The sequence below is a fragment of the Rhynchophorus ferrugineus genome, unplaced genomic scaffold (genome assembly GCF_030347505.1).
Source record: "Rhynchophorus ferrugineus isolate W39M unplaced genomic scaffold, kcgeb_rfMv2 rfM6, whole genome shotgun sequence".
NCBI lineage: Eukaryota > Metazoa > Arthropoda > Insecta > Coleoptera > Curculionidae > Rhynchophorus > Rhynchophorus ferrugineus.
The window spans coordinates 4,610,840-4,628,627 of record NW_027472585.1 but is presented as its reverse complement, the minus strand read 5'-3'; the positions used below and the strand labels follow the sequence as shown (position 1 = coordinate 4,628,627).

The following is a 17,788-nucleotide window of genomic DNA, read 5'->3' as shown; positions in this document are numbered from 1 at the left end:
TAGTGTTGTGTAGTATGGTGCGTATATTAAAAAATTCAGCAGTAACATGTATTAACATTATTTCACCAGATACTGAGATAGGGTCGATGGGTCCTTCTAGTTATATACCTAGATTTAAGTTATTATAAAGACAAATTGTAGGTTAGACGGAAACGACTAGTAACAATATATTAATTAAATAATTTAAAAAAATTAATTCCCTGCAATAACACATTTCCATATTCAATTCCTATTCGTGCTCTGATATACTTTCTAATTTAACATGGTTTTGTTGACTAATTTACTTTAACATTAAATTAACAAAGAAACTAACTTGGGTCCTTTTGCATTGGCAAACTATGTGAACGTTAAATAAATCGAAAATCATATGGAAGGTTCGTTGAATTTTCACTTTCGTTGCAAGTTAATTTCAGCATTTTTTGAAAATGTATTGCAAAAAATTTCTATAAAACTAAACCTTATTTGGTGGTGGTCTTAATAAAATCAATGGTAAAATTTTACTACCCGCCTTCGCCTTCATATATATCTGGACTTATGCACTGGTTTATTGTGACCGCCGAACCATTAAGCCTACGGTCTTACCCAGCCTGATTACTGACGTGACTAGGATCATTTTCTTTGTCGGATTTTGCACTCTTACCTAGGACAATCACAAGTGTTAAACAATAACAAACATGAATTTACGACCATGCCCCAGCGGGATCCGAACACGCGACTATCGCAACAGTAGGAGGACCGTTCTGTCGCCTTTACCACTGCGCCGAATAATTTAGTTTTGACTAGCGTTTTTAACACTTCGGCCTGTAAGTTTTTCACTAAATAATTTTAGGCATTTTAGGCATAGAAACCACAATTTGAACGCTGTTATATATAATGCTATAAAATTCAACATGATCAGTACACATTTTTTTCTTGCTCCTTCCAAAGTTTTATAATTTGTTTCTAACGGTTTAAATTTAACGTTAAAACTTACGGCGTATACCAGATGATCAAGCATAATTCATGTAAATTGGGATTCAGAATCTTTGTCAAAATAATAGAACAATTGGAACAATTTCCCAATTAAACTAAAGATCAGCTAAATGAAGACCGAGAATTAAAATTAAAGCGAATTGTGTTTTTCTTAAGCATTATTGTTTCATCTATTAATGAATACTTTGAGCCACCGTCTCATAAAGATATAACCGGAGCAGAACTTTTACAATGCACTAAAGTTTCTGTAAAATTATGATAAAAATGTATCATAATCCGTAGTAGAAACACTCATTTATATTATGATAAATAATTTAACACATTATCAAATATTACTACTGCATTACGTGTATTATAAATTATACTAATTTCTCTAGGTACAGCTGAGAGATCATTCCTTGAATAAAAATTAATTAAAGATTGCTTATGATAGGCAGAGGGTGGTTAGAGTTTAGAGGATATTGCTATAATTTCTATCAAGCGTGACTTTTTAAAGCAGCTAGATATTGAAAATCTTATATCTAGTGTTGTTTTATTTATTTAATGTTAATGTTCTTTTGTTACTTGTTTAAAGTTGTTTTTAGTGTTAGAAATTTACTAAATAAATTATTTTAACAACGTGTATTTAAAAAAATTTGTATTAATATTTGTATTTAATTATATATTTTGTATTTAAGATTTTGAAAAAGAACTGTTTTTTATTATCAGCCAGCGGACAACCCGATGGCAGGCTTTGTAGTGTGAACTAACTAGCAGGTCACCACTCCCATTTAAGCAGTAATAGAATACAGATCCATTATCATCAAGACAATCCAAATATGCTGCATTCAACTATAGGGCACAATAAGTGACAGGAACGGCAAAATGTTGAAAAGGTTCCAGAATGAGGTTTAAAGGAACATGCTCAATATTCGGTAGGAAATAAATCAGTGCGGCTTAAAGTTTCAGAGGAGACGTGAGCAACACAACAGGGCAATTGAAAAGTCGCCGGCCTACCACGGTCAACATAATTCCCTTCAAGAGTGATTATAGCGACCCTCCAACCTTTCGATGCCATTTTTGTAGTACAATTTGCCCTTTGCTTCAAAATAGGCCTGGAAAATATAAGCTATAATAGAACCATAAAACAAATCAAAAAAATAGAAACATAAAATAAGAGAAACAATTTGTAAAAATTTTGCTAATGATGGTGACAGTGTTTTGTAATGATGATGTTTTAAGAGACCTGATACTCATAAATTGTTCGAATAATGAGTACAAAAAAAATCGGACTTTACTTAAAGTCATTATTTAAAGAAGTTGGGAAAGTAAATAAGTCCTTAAATATCAACTTATCGTAGCAAATATGACAGACAAGTTCAGAATTTTTTTGGTAGTTTGATGAGCTTTGAAGTCCACTATTTTTCCTAAAAACTTAAACGATGTGAGTGAAGAACAAGATGAAGCATTTCTTATATAAATAAAATGGTATAAACGAAATGGGGATTTCAATACTAGGGTCGATGAAATATCAACATGATTAGTTGTAATCACAATAGTTTAGTATCTAACAATATATTTATATATAAAAATACAAGTATATATAAATATATATATATATATATATATATATATATATATATATATATATAATAAACGTTTTCAAAAAACAAGAACATTATGATGTCCCAAAACATAGCAGATCTGTATCAAACATCGCAGATCAGTTATTAAATGGCTAGCAAGTTTTTCCTATTTTAAAGGATAACGAAAAAATAAAAGAACTCGAGGTTTGCCTTACATTTTAATTCTACCTTGTATCATATTTTGGTTCTGGACTACGGGACTCGACGGCGGCATATTCCCGTTACTCCCCAGCGATGCCCCACATTTTTTTTAATACAAATAATACATCATATTAAATTACTTTGTTAATTAAGCAATTTACCCCAGATACCTTTTCGGTTTTTCTGGAGTTTTAACTGACGTGATCAGGCCGTTGTTTGCTTACCCGACAATTAGACGAGTTAACTTCGAAAGCAGACGTTTATTTAAAGCGGACACCATTGATAGGTTTTTATAAGCCCGATTTTAGTTACTTAAAACCAAAATCCACACAGACAAATCCACCAATTAATTCGTCGCCGCAAAAAGGCCGCCGCAGCTCGATTAAACTCCAGACCCCGGATTAATTTGGACCATAAAACGTAGCAGCGCCCCGACGCCCACCGTAGTAAATTCTGCGATGGAATTAAATCAGTATTCTCGATGGAGAAATATTCGCGCGACGCTTTGTTTTGCTTTTTCGGCGGCGTATTTGTAACTGTCGCTAATTAAGTGGTCAATACGGAGCCAGAAAAAGTACAAATACTTTGGTTTTTGGATATTGAACTAGACAGTATTACGTTTTGGTAAATTAAGCCTGTTATCATCTTATCAATACGATGGATTTAAATTAAAAGTTAGTAGCGGAAATTTTCTACTTTCATCCGTCGCATCGATGAATCCGATAAACAAATCTAAGACATTTTTTTAAATTTATTTATTACATTGTTCTAGATGTTACCAAAGCTAGATATATAGTCTGTTCAAAGTTTTTTTTTTGTGACCTTCGAAACATTACAATGTTTAAGCATCAACTCTAAGTTTTAATTCAGTTTGGCTTTGACATACAAAAAAATTCGAATCTAAATAAAATAATTGAACAAAAATATAATTTATTTTTACATTATACTATATCTAAAAACTACAGTTAATTATACAGCCACAATAATGTATAGGTAAGAGTTAAAACCTCTTATCACTATTGTTTTCAAGAATTTTTCATACGTCTTACAGCTGGTCGCCATCCGGTTGTCAGATGCACGCTAAATTATTCAAAATATTAGTTATAATTATTACAGGTTATAAACCGGCAAACATTATTTTAACCCTTTAATTTGATAAAATTCAAGCTGATGTAAGCTTCAATCTGGAATCCCAAGGAGTTGATGAAGCTAGATAGGTATAAGGTTGATGGTTCTGATAATGGGCTTGGTCCAGCGTAGGTTTCTGAGCATGGATTGTTACTGGCGCCACCTTGCATCCATTAATAAGGCCAATTACGGTTGAGATCTGCACCGACGCAGAGTACGCTGTATGGTTGACGTGTTTTACGCCATAAACGGTTCTGTAACAATAAAAAAATACTTTCCACATGTCCGATTTGTTACCTCATATCAAAAAAAAGTTTGTTAACTAGTATACATAATACCATAACATGTATCCAACAAATATCAATAGAATAACACATATATTGTAAATAAATCATAAAAAGTACTTACGGTAGTGTGACTGTAAGCAAAGCCATCAGGATTGAACACAGGGAAGATGTACCAGTCATAGCTCTCAGCCAAGTGACGAATTTCAGGATCATCGTTACCCAATAGCTGATTGATGACGAAGGTAGCAACAGCTGAAGTGATCCTGAAAGTAGAACAAATTAAATTATCACTCCCAAATCAATATTCGTAAAACTGATCTATTACCATTCACGAGCGTGGATATTGGCTTCGATAAAGACAGTGTGCCTGTGATTGTTCGGGCTGTAAGAGATCTTCACTCCAATAATGTCACGACCTTCATACGAAAAACCTCCATCGACAATGGTAACATGTTCTGGGTAAGTGTCAGACAAACCTCTCAACCAGTCATTGATCTAAATTAAAATCAAACATAAATAACTCCTACAAAATTAGGACAGAACAAAGGAAATAAAATTTTAGGAATTCGACAAAAGTTAAAACCGCTATAAGCATCTTTAAAAATCTAAACTAGTTGAGATATAATACAAAACACTGAGCAATGTTCAATTTATCTGTTTATTATTGTGGAGACTATTATGACGTCAAGGATCAAAATTTCTATGAATTAAGAATTTCCTTAATGATGCTTAAAAATTTAAGTCGTTCCATAATATACCATAAATGCCGAAAACAATAGATATTCATGGTCACAAATTGATTGCGGCTTTAATAGGTTACTTCGAAAAAGAACTAAATAACGGGGCCCCCTTTTGACATTAAATAACATAAGTCCCTCCAATTTTATTGAAAATGTTTTTAGCGGGTTGCTGCAGTGCTAAATATTACTGTGGGTACTGTGAGTAACATCGCTTACAAAATGAAGAATAATACGTTAATAATACATACAATGTGGGTGACGAATCTTGATATTGGCTCTATTCGAGACCAAATATACGAAATGTATAAGAACAGTAAGTACACAAACTATTTTATCGATATAAACATAATTTAATAAAATTATTTTAGAGAAAATTGCCTCTCTGGAAACTATACATAAAAGAATTAGGGGCATGCAGCTTTTTGAGGGATGTAAGACATCTTTTCATGCACTCTTGCAGGGTATAAGATTTAAATGGTGTAAAGATAACCCTCGGAGAGGTTTAATGGAAGTTCCGTACATTACAAGGCAAGACAGTAACAAAAAACTGTAAAGACAATAAAAATTTATGGAAAAAGGTAAAAGTTACAATAGCATTCGATTGGGTTTTGTTGGTCATTATATTTATTAATAGTTAATTGCAGATATATTGCTGGTTGAGAAGGATATTCCATCAAAAACTGTTTGGATATGTGGAATGAAGCATTGTCAACCATAACACCTTCGGTTGGATGAACTCGGTAGGACATACAAAGGAAATAATTGATAAATGGTGGAATCGTGAACATGTTTTAAACAGATTAGAAATTAACAGTTTAGTGATTGAATTAGACAGTGAGTCGTAAAGTGAAAGTGACTGAAGCAAACTTTCAGGATATGCGATAATGCTCTGCAGTGCTGGAAATTCCTGAGACAGATTGATGAGAGTGGAAACAACTAAAGGTATGCACATAATTAATTGAATATAACGATAGAAAATGATATTGTAGGGCGTGAAAGATTTGTGTGCACATATCTGATTGTAATTGTTCAAAATTAAACAAAAGCATTAGGTTAGAACGTATAAGGAGAGAATGAATGCTAACTGTTTTGTAGATATGGTAAATGCATTAGACATAATTCAGTGATTAATTTTACCAAAGATGGTGTACACAGGTAGTAGCGGAAAAAATAAAAATACAGTGGTACCAAGATGACTTTCCAAGTAAACACACCATCGAAGGAAACAAAAGCTAAACGTAAAAAGTAAATATGCTCTCGAATGAAAGTAAAATACGTTTCTCAGATATACAATTGTTGAATAGGTCGATTAGGCCACCAGATGGATGGTGTGAAAAAAAGTTTAATGTAAATAAAACAAATCTAACCTACAAACTATTATATCCGTGTTCTTAATTGTAGTTTTAAATCCTTCGATAATATATGTATTTGATGTACTATAATGTTAAAATAAATTATATTTCATAACATTTTTGTTCAATTATTTTATTTAGATTAGAATTTTCTTGTATGTCAAAGCCAAACTGAACTAAAACTCAGTGTTGATGCGGCAACATTGTAATGTTTCGACGTCACAAAAATCCACGACGCATTACTAAAAAACTTTGAATAGGCTATATATCTAGGACAACCCATTGACCCTATCTTAGTCCCTGGTATAATAATGTTTATGTATTGACACTGTAGTTTTTCTGCTAAATTCACCTCAATACACTACATTACACAAGACCAAATGGTTTGATTCTTTTGGGGCTGTGTCCTGTTCTGGTGTTACACAAGAGTTGTATTACTTCGATATTGAGATAAGTATGGAGTCTGTACACATATCTGCTTGTAATTATTTTGATTTCCTATGTGATAATCAGTTTCTGATAGTCTCGGTATAAGTATTTAATACTGTAAATTAAATTGAATTCCGTATGTCCATATACGCATCAATATTTGCTTGTCTAATAACAATTTTTTACGTCCTGATAATGGTGATTTCAATATGATATTTTAACTCCAGATCTTTTCTTTTTTACACGTTCCTTCCAGCGAAGTTTTTTTTATTACTTCAGTAAGTGATCTACTGTACAACTTATGATCTAGATCTTATTCTAGATACTAGTCTAACTTATTTTAAAGGCTATCCTAACTTATTCTAAAAATTATTGTAGCCTATTCTAGAGATTATTAAATCTCACTCTATGTGACTATTAATCAGTTCGTAGGATAGTTTGCGTTTGAGCCTACGCACTTCACTGTCATCGCGGACATTTAACTGTTTGGCGAATGCATTAGGATGCACTAATAGTCTTTCAGAGTACTTCGCATTGACATTTCGAATCACACTCATTATGGGTTCTATGGGAATATAGCGCTGAACACGTAATATGGGGCATCGGCGATTACTCCCAACCCTTTATTCTGGAACCCCTGGAGGATATCTATGTTAGATTTGCTAGTAGTACCTCACAGTTCAATACCATAGATCCAAAATAGGCCTAAGTATTGACTTACACAACAAAACCTTGTTATATAATGATAATTTAGATGTACCTATATCCCTGTATGTACCCTATCAGCCAGTACATTTGGTTTAGTTTTAAACGTCGATCGAAATGCATTCCGATTATTCAAGTTCATTTCAGTTCATGATTATTCAATTTTACTGAGGGACATGTTCTTCTACAAAGGGCGAATGTCACATGGGCCACGTTTTCAACCACAGAGGTATCTTGTCGCTGTACCGTCATCATGTGTTGCAACAGTAGTATTTATAGAGATCGGTAGTTCAGCTGTATACAATAAATATAACAATGGACCAAGAACATTGCCCTCCAGCGAAGTTTTGCATCAAGATTTATTTCGAGATACTTAGCGCTGTTGCTATATAGAATAATAGTATTATTTATTTTTATTGATGCTTAAGCGGTCTGAATATATATGAACAACACATGCACAGATATCAATTATTTATATTGACACTTGACTGTTGCAATTTTAGTTTAGCTTCATCGCTATTGTCTGCGACAGCAAGAATCACTTAGTCATCAGAAAATGTAACTATCGTGATATTTTTCATTTGTGGCATATCACATGTTTACAGTAGGTGAAGAATTGACCCCAATAGACTTCCTTGTAGTACACCTGCTTTACCTTCTCTTATTGTAGATTAGACTTCCTCTTGTTTGAATGTAATCATTCTGGCTATATAAAATTTCAATCGTTAAATGTGTTCTTTCGGTAACATTTTCTGTAGATTACGAACAAACCCATTTTACTTTCTCGGTATTTTTTTCAATAAAAGTTGTTATTGAATCGTTAAGTTGTTAAAATATAACAATATATCTTCTTAAAGATCACTGATGTTTCAATCATAATAATTTTGTATCCAAACATCCACCATTATTAGCTAAATAAATTAATAACACTGATAATTCTGGATGTAAATAGAGCGAAACCTATTATCATATATTAAAGCCACCGGTTCGTTTATATCTATTGCGGTTATCATTATCACTCGTCATCGTTTAGACGAATTAATCAATTAAAATGATTAAAAAGCCAAATACAAATAGAGCGTAACCTGTTATTAGACCTATATTCATAATAGCACTATCGTATTGATATCCAAAGTTTTCAGATATTGTTACACTGGCTATATTAGTTTAACAGCTGCTTCTAAACATTAATTAGCGTATGTAGAAACATCAGGTGATATCAAATGAACAGAGAATAATTATTTAATGTTTCTTAATCTATTTTATAAAAGGTTATTATTTATTATTGAAAAATCACACATGTCTGCAACAATAAAGCTGTTTATAAATATTATCCATACATTTGTACTAATTAATTATTTTTTATATGAACAACAGCCAATAATGAATGTTATTTAAATATCTTACTAATGAACCAGCAGAGTCAGTAATATTTCTTAATCTTCTAGATTTTAGCATTGAATCTAAAGAGCATGGATAGCAAATAGCATTTTTAGTTAAATCGTATTATTTGAAACTCAATTTGTCACTTTCGGTTTAATAGACAAAAAGAAAAATCATTCAAATAAGATTTTATCAATTTTATCAAATAACAATAATTCAATTTTATCTACACTTATTGATGATAAATAAAACTTCATAAGAAATGTTAAAAACATATTTTATTTAACAAAAATGTGTCTATTACTGACAACAAATACTGTACAACTAATACAATAAAGCTAAAATCGGGGTTATAATTAATTACCTCTTGGATGTAAGATTTCGTACGACTTGAATATGGAGACCAAAGAGTCCATGGTTTCCAAAGCGGTGGGAAGAATTTGTTCGGCTGGTAACAAAAATCCGTATTCGCCGGTATCTCTCAGTTCGTATGTGTAGGTTAGTGGGACTTCATATTCGTGTTTAACCCAGTCCATACTGCCTCCAGTAGCGACATCTGCAAGAAATCAGTTTTAAAACTTCTAAAAATTGATTTAAAACATCCTTACAGATAGTTTCAGCAATGTTTCCTACAACATATTGTGTACCGTAACGTTTCTCTAGGTCAACGATGGCTTGTTCACCGATGATCATCTAAAATATTCAAAATAATTTATCGTCATCATCAACTTACAGTTGCTAAAACTTACCAATTCTTCATAGTTATCCAGATGATCGGTGGTGTGTCCGTAAGGTAACAAAAGCATCTGACTGTAAGAGTGGAAGCTGATGTAAGCTTCAATCTGGAATCCCAAGGAGTTGATGAAGCTGGATAGGGATAAGGTTGATGGTTCGGACAATGGGCTTGGTCCAGCGTAGGTTTCTGAGCATGGATTGTTACTGGCGCCACCTTGCATCCATTGATAAGGCCAATTACGGTTGGGATCTGCACCGACGCAGAGTACGCTGTATGGTTGACGTGTTTTACGCCATAAACGGTTCTGTAACAATAAAAAAATACTTTCCACATGTCCGATTTGTTACCTCATATCAAAAAGAAGTTTGTTAACTAGTATACATAATACCATAACATGTATCCAACAAATATCAATAGAATAATACATATATTGTAAATAAATCATAAAAAGTACTTACGGTAGTGTGACTGTAAGCAAAGCCATCAGGATTGAACACAGGGAAGATGTACCAGTCATAGCTCTCAGCCAAGTGACGAATTTCAGGATCATCGTTACCCAATAGCTGATTGATGACGAAGGTAGCAACAGCTGAAGTGATCCTGAAAGTAGAACAAATTAAATTATCACTCCCAAATCAATATTCGTAAAACTGATCTATTACCATTCACGAGCGTGGATATTGGCTTCGATAAAGACAGTGTGCCTGTGATTGTTCGGGCTGTAAGAGATCTTCACTCCAATAATGTCACGACCTTCATACGAAACACCTCCATCGACAATGGTAACATGTTCTGGGTATGTGTCGGACAAACCTCTCAACCAGTCATTGATCTAAATTAAAATCAAACATAAATAACTCCTACAAAATAAGGACAGAACAAAGAAAATAAAATTTTAGGAATTCGACAAAAGTTAAAACCGCTATAAGCATCTTTAAAAATCTAAACTAGTTGAGATATAATACAAAACACTGAGCAATGTTCAATTTATCTGTTTACTATTGTGGAGACTATTATGACGTCAAGGATCAAAATTTCTGTGAATAACGAATTTCCTTAATGATGCTTAATAATTTTATCATATATTTTATATATATTTTATTTACATATATTGTAAGAGTATTTATGTAGCCATGCAAAAAGAGCCAGGCGAGGAGAGCCATTCGAAGGAATAATTAAACAAACTTTAATGGAATTTGAGGTTATTAAGGATAACCGCTTAAGAGAATAGAAAGACTTATTGGAAACAAAATCAAGGAACCAGCAAGATTGGAGTTTCTGACTTTTAGAATTTGATGACTGACTTTTAGATTTATCAATGATCAGAATATCTGAAGATACATTCAAAGTATTTTTTCCCTGAGCAACCAGATATTATAGTTCTTCTTGGATTATCTGATATAATGAAACGAATAGTAGGAGCCAGCAATTTCCGGAAGGAAGGAAAACTGAATGCGAGAACAGGTTAAAATTTGATCCAAGTGATGTCCACTACTTTAATGACGAAGCAACAACAAATGAAAGGTTGCAAGGCCGCATGGTTGCTTGATGACAATTTTGAGAGATAAGGATCTATTGCACAGAAAGTTGTAAGACTAAGAATATGAAAATATATCTATTGTGACCTATTGAAGAAAGATTATAAATAATGAGACCTCTGTCAGCTTTATCGAAGATATTTGTAATATGGCATTAAGAAAAAAGACAATAAGCTATGTATCTGTTAAAATAGTATATATATATATATATATATATATATATATATATATACATTACTTAATTTATTAATCAAGCTCATTACCATTCAAAGAGTTAAATTAAGGCAAGCGATTCAGAGTAACAAAAACTCAACAGCCAAATTACAGTTTTTCGATAAAAACTATATTTTTTATAGCTTTTTTTGCATTTCCAAATTTTGTTTTACTTCAAAACGATAAAAGAACGTATAGAGTAAGCCCACTGGAATTTAAGATATAATGTCAATCATCTCGAAAAAAGTTCTAAACTATTTTTTATGTAAATTTTGAAAAACCTTCCAAAAGGCATATCCTTGAAGGGTTAAGTTTTGAAAATATGAAAAGTAATAAAAAAAACAGATTACCTATTTAACATAATTAACATAATTTTAAATCATTAATAAGAACAAAAATTTGGTTTTTAAATAATTTTTTCGTAAAATACTACATGTTAAAGTATTTAACCAAAATTATTAGCAACAAAGTTATTGATATTCCAAGTACTTTAAATTCAAGTATACATGAGAATGTACTATATATCATATTAATATCTAAACCACTTTAGTCACGAGGTTATATTTTTTATTATTTCAACGACAACTTATTATTTTCTATCTAGTTTAAAATAAAAAGACAAGATAAATATTAGACGAGATTAAGATTGATTTATACGTCACTAAGAACCATCCAGTGTTGAATAAAACTCATTAGAATATCTATTAAATGATAGTAACTAGTAAGAACTTGAATGGGAATAGGTTTGTTATCGATAGTAAGTACTTGAGTTTCAAAACTGAACTACTTAAAGTTGCGAAATGCCCAGTGTACTAAATATGTTTTATTTAAAATATTTCATATGAGACAATCATACATGATATGATTGCTATCATATATGTTAGAGTTAAAGCGAAATATATTTAAATATGCAGAAAAGCTCAATAATTCATCCTAATCATTTAGGAGTATTCAGAGGGCGGCGCTGTGAAATTAAAGTCCCCCAAAAGCACCTCCCATTACGAATCTTAAATTAAACTTAATATCCTGGATCCGTTACTGGAATTAATTTCATTTTAATCTACATTAAAGAACTATTGTTTACGTAATATGTTAATCAACACATAAAATTTTGGTCATATTATATTGAAAATAGGATATTGTATATACTAAAATACATTATTCTTCTATACTTACTTTATCTACTGTAGATAATAATATTATTTAATTGAAAAATATTATTAACTGTAATAATAAAAATAACACTCTCTCGATAAAGATCTCACCTTATTAATTAATCTAGCTTTTAAGTTATAAGTTTAAGTTTAAATATGTCAGTAACAACATATATAAACTATTCTTTATTGATATTAAGATGAAAATAATTATCCGAATGTTCTATAACTACAGCTAATTAATTTTATATTTAAATGTTATAAAATTACTTTTATGTTTATTACATAGTCTCAAAATTAATATCAAATCCAAAATGAATCACGAAGAAGTCTGTATACTTAATAGAATCAGATTTTTTTAAAACTTACTTCATCTAATGTGTGGTACTGTCTCCAGTCGAACGATCCACTTAATCTATCTGATTTGACATTTTCATTGTCAATAAGTTTCTGAATATCTGGCACCAGCAGTTCGCTTTGGACGTTGCTTTGCTCCAAAAGTGTTTTGAACTCCTGGACGCGGTCAGGAGCTACCAATAGATCTACTGGAACATTTTGTCCGCGAATCGGACTAAATATGCGTTGTTAGTTTCCTAATTACCTCTAATTTAGCTCTCACTTTTTTACCTGAAGAAATTGTATCCTGGATCACCGGAAGCTTCCAAATTAGACAGAGTATCGATGAGATCTTTGTTATTTGGCGTGAACCTGTACAGAGTGTGGTTGTCGAATCTCACTTTTTCAGCGATGGAGCCTTCCAACGCTACAGCGATGAAGACGGCGACGAGGACCTTCATCTTAGGTGATTCTAAGATGACAACACTATCGGCAATAGGAGAACGAGAGAAAGGACGTATTTTTATAACGTTGTTTGCCGACAAGTACCGATATCGGCTAGTGTCGCAATCAAAGTAGCACTTGAACAAAACCGGGAAACAATTGACAATAAGTTTTAATCGAAAAAAAAAGAAAAAGATGATTTCGAAAAACCTATAGTCATGATAGCCAATTGAATTATCGCTCATAACATGATATCAGGCGTAGAATTATGATATGCAAATGGCCTATTTTGCATATCATAGGCGTCCAAACGAAAGAACCAGGTCACAAGCTACTTACTAGTACTAATGTAAAGTGTCCACTGTTGTCAAAGATATTTATTATAACTAATTATTATGGATTTTCCTAATTACCTAAGAACCAGCTATTAAATAGTTCTTAAGATTTTTAAAATAACTTATGAATTTCTATACTTTTGTTTTAAGATCGGTTTCATTTATATACGGTTCGAACTAGTCATAACAAAACATATGAAATCGTGTTATATTTTCACTTATTCCTATACAAAAGCATTTTTAAGATCTGCAAAAATAGTGGGATATTTAACAACGAAACGTAAATTATTGAAACTGGAAAAATAAATTTATAGTTGTAACAAAATTTAATTTTTCCATATGACTTCGCTTAAGTTCGATATTTGTCTCCATTTTAAAAATCTTAACACCCTAGTGACTATCAAAGTGACAATTCTCAAAATAACCCTCTATTATATCTTTTACCTATTTGCAAATTAACTGTGGTGAAAATAACTTTCTGTGAGAGATTTTGGCGATATTAAAAGAGTCAGAAATCTATCAGATTAGACTTCTTTAGTTTCTTCTTTCTAATCATTTTTTTCTTCTATAGGCTAAGTAATTAGTTTAAGAACAATAACAATCTGAGAGTACTGTTTTCAAATTTATTTTCAAACTTAACCAAACAATCAAACTTAATTTCTTAAAAAGGAATTTCAACAGGATGTTCCATAAGGATTACTTCTATGGTTAACTAATTATATCAAATTGTCAACAAATATTAGAGGTCTGGTCTTTCTCTAGAGGATATCTTCACAATGTCAGTATCCTCCTCAATATTCATTAAGGGTTTAAGAGGTTTTAGTTAGTTAGCAATAAAACTTTTTAATTTTTAATATTTTATATTTTACATATCTTTTCACACATTTTCAATAATATTAGTTGCCTCTAGGATGTAGTATTTCGTATGATTTAAAAATGGAAACTATAGAATCCATCGTTTCCAAACCAGTGGGGATTATCTGCTCAGCAGGCAGCAAGAATCCAAATTCACCGGTATCCCTCAACTCGTACGTATATGCCACTGGTACTTCATATTCGTGTTTTACCCAATCCATACTGCCTCCTGTAGCGATATCTAAACATAAAATAGCAATAGTTTGAATAATAAGTTTACATTTTTCAAAATAAGTTCTTACAAATTGTTTCAGCAGTATTTCCCACTACGTACTGGGTACCATAACGTCTCGACAAGTCATATGCAGCTTGTTCGCCAATTATCTTCTACAATATTTAAATATATTAACAATATAATGAGATAAATATTTTGGATGCCCTACCATTTCTTCGTAGTTATCCAAATGGTCGGTGGTATATCCATAAGGAAGCAAAAGCATCTGGCTGAAGGAGTGAATGCTGAGGTAAGCTTCTATTTGGTAACCCAAGGAATTAATAAAGTTCGACATAGATAGAGTGGAGGGCTCGGACAACGGACTTGGCCCAGCATAGATATCAGAGCATGGAAAACTACTAGCACCTCCTTGCATCCATTGATAAGGCCAATTGCGGTTAGGATCGGCACCGACACAGAGTATGCTGTAAGGCTGACGAGTCTTACGCCACAATCGATTCTAGCTCACATAAATCCGATCAGTTATTTAGTGTGATTAAATAAAGAAACATATACATACAGTAGTATGGCTGTAAACAAAACCATCAGGATTGAAAACCGGGAATATATACCAGTCATAATTTTCAGCAAGGTAACGAATTTCTGGATCAGTATTGCCTAAGAGCTGATTGATGATGAAAGTAGCAACCGCAGAAGTAATCCTGTGAATAACGATGATGGTTTTATTTTATTTTCGGTGTATATATCATGTATATCATACCATTCACGAGCATGTATATTAGCTTCAATAAATATAGTGTGCCTATGGTTATTCGGAGTATAAGATATCTTCACACCAAGAATATCACGCCCTTCGAATGACTGACCTCCATTAACTATGGTTACATGATCAGGATATACATCAGATAAACTTCTCAGCCAGCTATAAATCTAATGCGTCAAATATATTAAATTAATTTTAAGATAATATTAAAATATCACCTTTTTAAGTTAATTGTAAATATACACCACTTATAAAATTATTTATCTTATTTTCATTATAAAAAAAATATGAGAATATCGATAATATAGCAGGAAAAAAGTAAAATCTCAACGGTTCACTATAAAAATGCCCTTACTTCGTCCAAAGTATGGTAAGTCCTCCAATCGAATGACCCAGCTAAACTATCCGGCCTGAACCCTTCATTGTCAATCAGTTTTTGGATATCGGGAACCAATAGTTCTGCCTGTACTTTGTTCAGTTCTAAAAGTGCTTTGAACTCGTCTAAATGATCGGGAGCTACCAATAAATTAACCGGAGTATTTTGTCCGCGAACGGGACTAAAATTACGATACGATAATAATAATTTAATGAAATTTTAAAATAATTTCAAAACGTTACCTAAAGAAATTGTATCCAGGATAACCAGAAGCTTCCAAACCAATCAGACTATCAACTAATTCCTGGTTTTTAGGAACGAACCTGTAAAGTGTATGATTATCAAATCTGATTTTCTCGCCGATAGAACCTCTAGAGAGCCCCAAAACAACCAACACTAGCAATATTTTCATCTTGCTTATGCTGACACCATTACACGAGAAAAATGAAGCGCGTATAGAATAAAATCAATATTTATAATACATTTTCTACTAATATATATTGTGACACAAATATCTCATACGTAAAAGTACTCGAAATATAAGAGGCAGTACAGAATATTTTAAATTATTGGAGATTAAAACAAATTAGAAGATTTAGAATGTGTGAGATCTTTAAATTATATAAGTTAGGTTGGCTTGGTTGGCGCAGTGATCTAGACGACAGGACGGTCCTTCTACAGTTGCTATAGTCGCGAGTTCGAATCCCGCTGGAGCGTGGTTATAACTTTATTATTGTGATTGTCCATTGGGCAATAGCGTAAAATAAAAAAATAAAGTAGAACGTAGCCAGCAACCGGGCTGGATAATACCGGATGTCTTCCGCGAAGATCCCTGAGTTGATCACTCGCCAGTCGGTAGACTTAATGCCGAGGATCGTGACCAAATAACATGTTATTAATACTTATTTTTGGCCCCAAAATTGATTCTTTTTGGCAGGGTTTCAACTCCATTTTATAAAAAAAGACGATGTAAGGCGTAGATTTATAGTCGGGTATATTCATTAAAATTAAAATAGTATTCTGACTGACTATAAAAGTCAAAGAAGATATATTTTCAAAACATACGACAATACTTGCTACAATTAAGCTCTTATAATGTCTTAAGTGGACTAAATGACTAATACAAACGGATAAAAAATTCAGTACAAGTAAATAATACATCTTAATAATATAATTCTTCTAATAACTTTATTACGCTCACTTATATAGTGACATCACCTATTGTTTGAAAATTAGTACTATCTAAAAATCATATAGATCTCTCAAACAATTGTAGCATCAGTGTGTTGACTTATAACTTCAACATCCATATAGTACTGTGCTATACTAAAAGATAGTATTCTATTCTGTAATAGCTATTCCAAAAATTTGATTGCTTAGTTCAAATATGTTGTGATAATAACAGATTATAAATAAACGTTTCACTAAGCCTCTTTTTGCATATCCTTTTTAACATTCATCATCAACTCTTGTTCCGAAACAAAAATCCAAACTGTTTTGGTTAAGTATCATGCCACAACATATTGATTTGGATACCTGGCCAAAATATATTAATTTAAATAAATTGTCCCTTTCAAAATATAATGGTAATTTAATACGCATATTTTGAAAATACAATGCAATTTGACACCACTGAAATCTTGATTGACTTTGCGATACAAATCTTGTAGTGTAGTCATATTTACATTCATATTTTTATATTTTTGTTTCATTTGAACACCTTTTAGCTTATACTCTGGTGACAATGTTTACAACCATTGCCCATCTGTTGGTAATTAGGTAAAACATTTTAAAATCATTTTAACAGGTTCATTTAAAAAACAACCTGTAAAGGTGTAAAGGTGCTAAAAGCATCGTTCTTTATTTCTGCAACCAGAACTCACTATATAAATGAAACTACCCAATCAAATACCTTCGCGGCATAGCATAGCTATTAAAAAAAGAGTAATAAGTTCAAGATAGTGACATCTAGATATTCGACGCCATAATTTTTCTTCAAAATTGCCTATAAAGTTAAATCTTTATTTTTTCTGTGAAGAAT

General features: G+C 32.0%; 2 protein-coding genes across 2 annotated transcripts; both read right to left on the bottom strand.

The window, feature by feature from the left end:
* Positions 1–4,039: 4,039 nt before the first annotated feature.
* On the bottom strand, positions 4,040–4,748 carry LOC143198321 (zinc carboxypeptidase-like). Its single transcript, XM_076407464.1, has 4 exons — positions 4,737–4,748; positions 4,479–4,648; positions 4,275–4,416; positions 4,040–4,120 (listed from the first exon to the last, which is right to left on the bottom strand). Exons 1-4 carry the CDS (start codon positions 4,746–4,748, stop codon positions 4,040–4,042), a joined length of 405 nt encoding a protein of 134 aa, XP_076263579.1.
* A 4,274-nt stretch (positions 4,749–9,022) lies between these two features.
* On the bottom strand, positions 9,023–16,193 carry LOC143198305 (uncharacterized). Its single transcript, XM_076407437.1, has 17 exons — positions 15,990–16,193; positions 15,727–15,928; positions 15,369–15,538; positions 15,168–15,309; positions 14,817–15,107; positions 14,676–14,760; positions 14,423–14,614; positions 13,749–13,765; positions 13,657–13,695; positions 13,597–13,607; positions 13,031–13,393; positions 12,773–12,974; positions 10,161–10,330; positions 9,957–10,098; positions 9,512–9,802; positions 9,371–9,455; positions 9,023–9,318 (listed from the first exon to the last, which is right to left on the bottom strand). The coding sequence occupies exons 1-17, from the start codon at positions 16,157–16,159 to the stop codon at positions 9,119–9,121; spliced, it is 2,772 nt and encodes a 923-aa protein (XP_076263552.1). The 5' UTR covers positions 16,160–16,193; the 3' UTR covers positions 9,023–9,118.
* Between the last annotated feature and the right edge of the window lie 1,595 nt (positions 16,194–17,788).

Coding starts and splice junctions, on each gene's coding strand:
- LOC143198321 (XM_076407464.1), bottom strand. Junction 4,417..4,478: donor AATATCCACGCTCGTGAATG/GTAATAGATCAG, acceptor TTCTACTTTCAG/GATCACTTCAGCTGTTGCTA. Junction 4,121..4,274: donor TTGCTTACAGTCACACTACC/GTAAGTACTTTT, acceptor TTATTGTTACAG/AACCGTTTATGGCGTAAAAC.
- LOC143198305 (XM_076407437.1), bottom strand. CDS start 16,159: ATGAAAATATTGCTAGTGTTGGTTGTTTTGGGGCTCTCTAGAGGTTCT. Junction 15,310..15,368: donor AATATACATGCTCGTGAATG/GTATGATATACA, acceptor CGTTATTCACAG/GATTACTTCTGCGGTTGCTA. Junction 9,803..9,956: donor TTGCTTACAGTCACACTACC/GTAAGTACTTTT, acceptor TTATTGTTACAG/AACCGTTTATGGCGTAAAAC.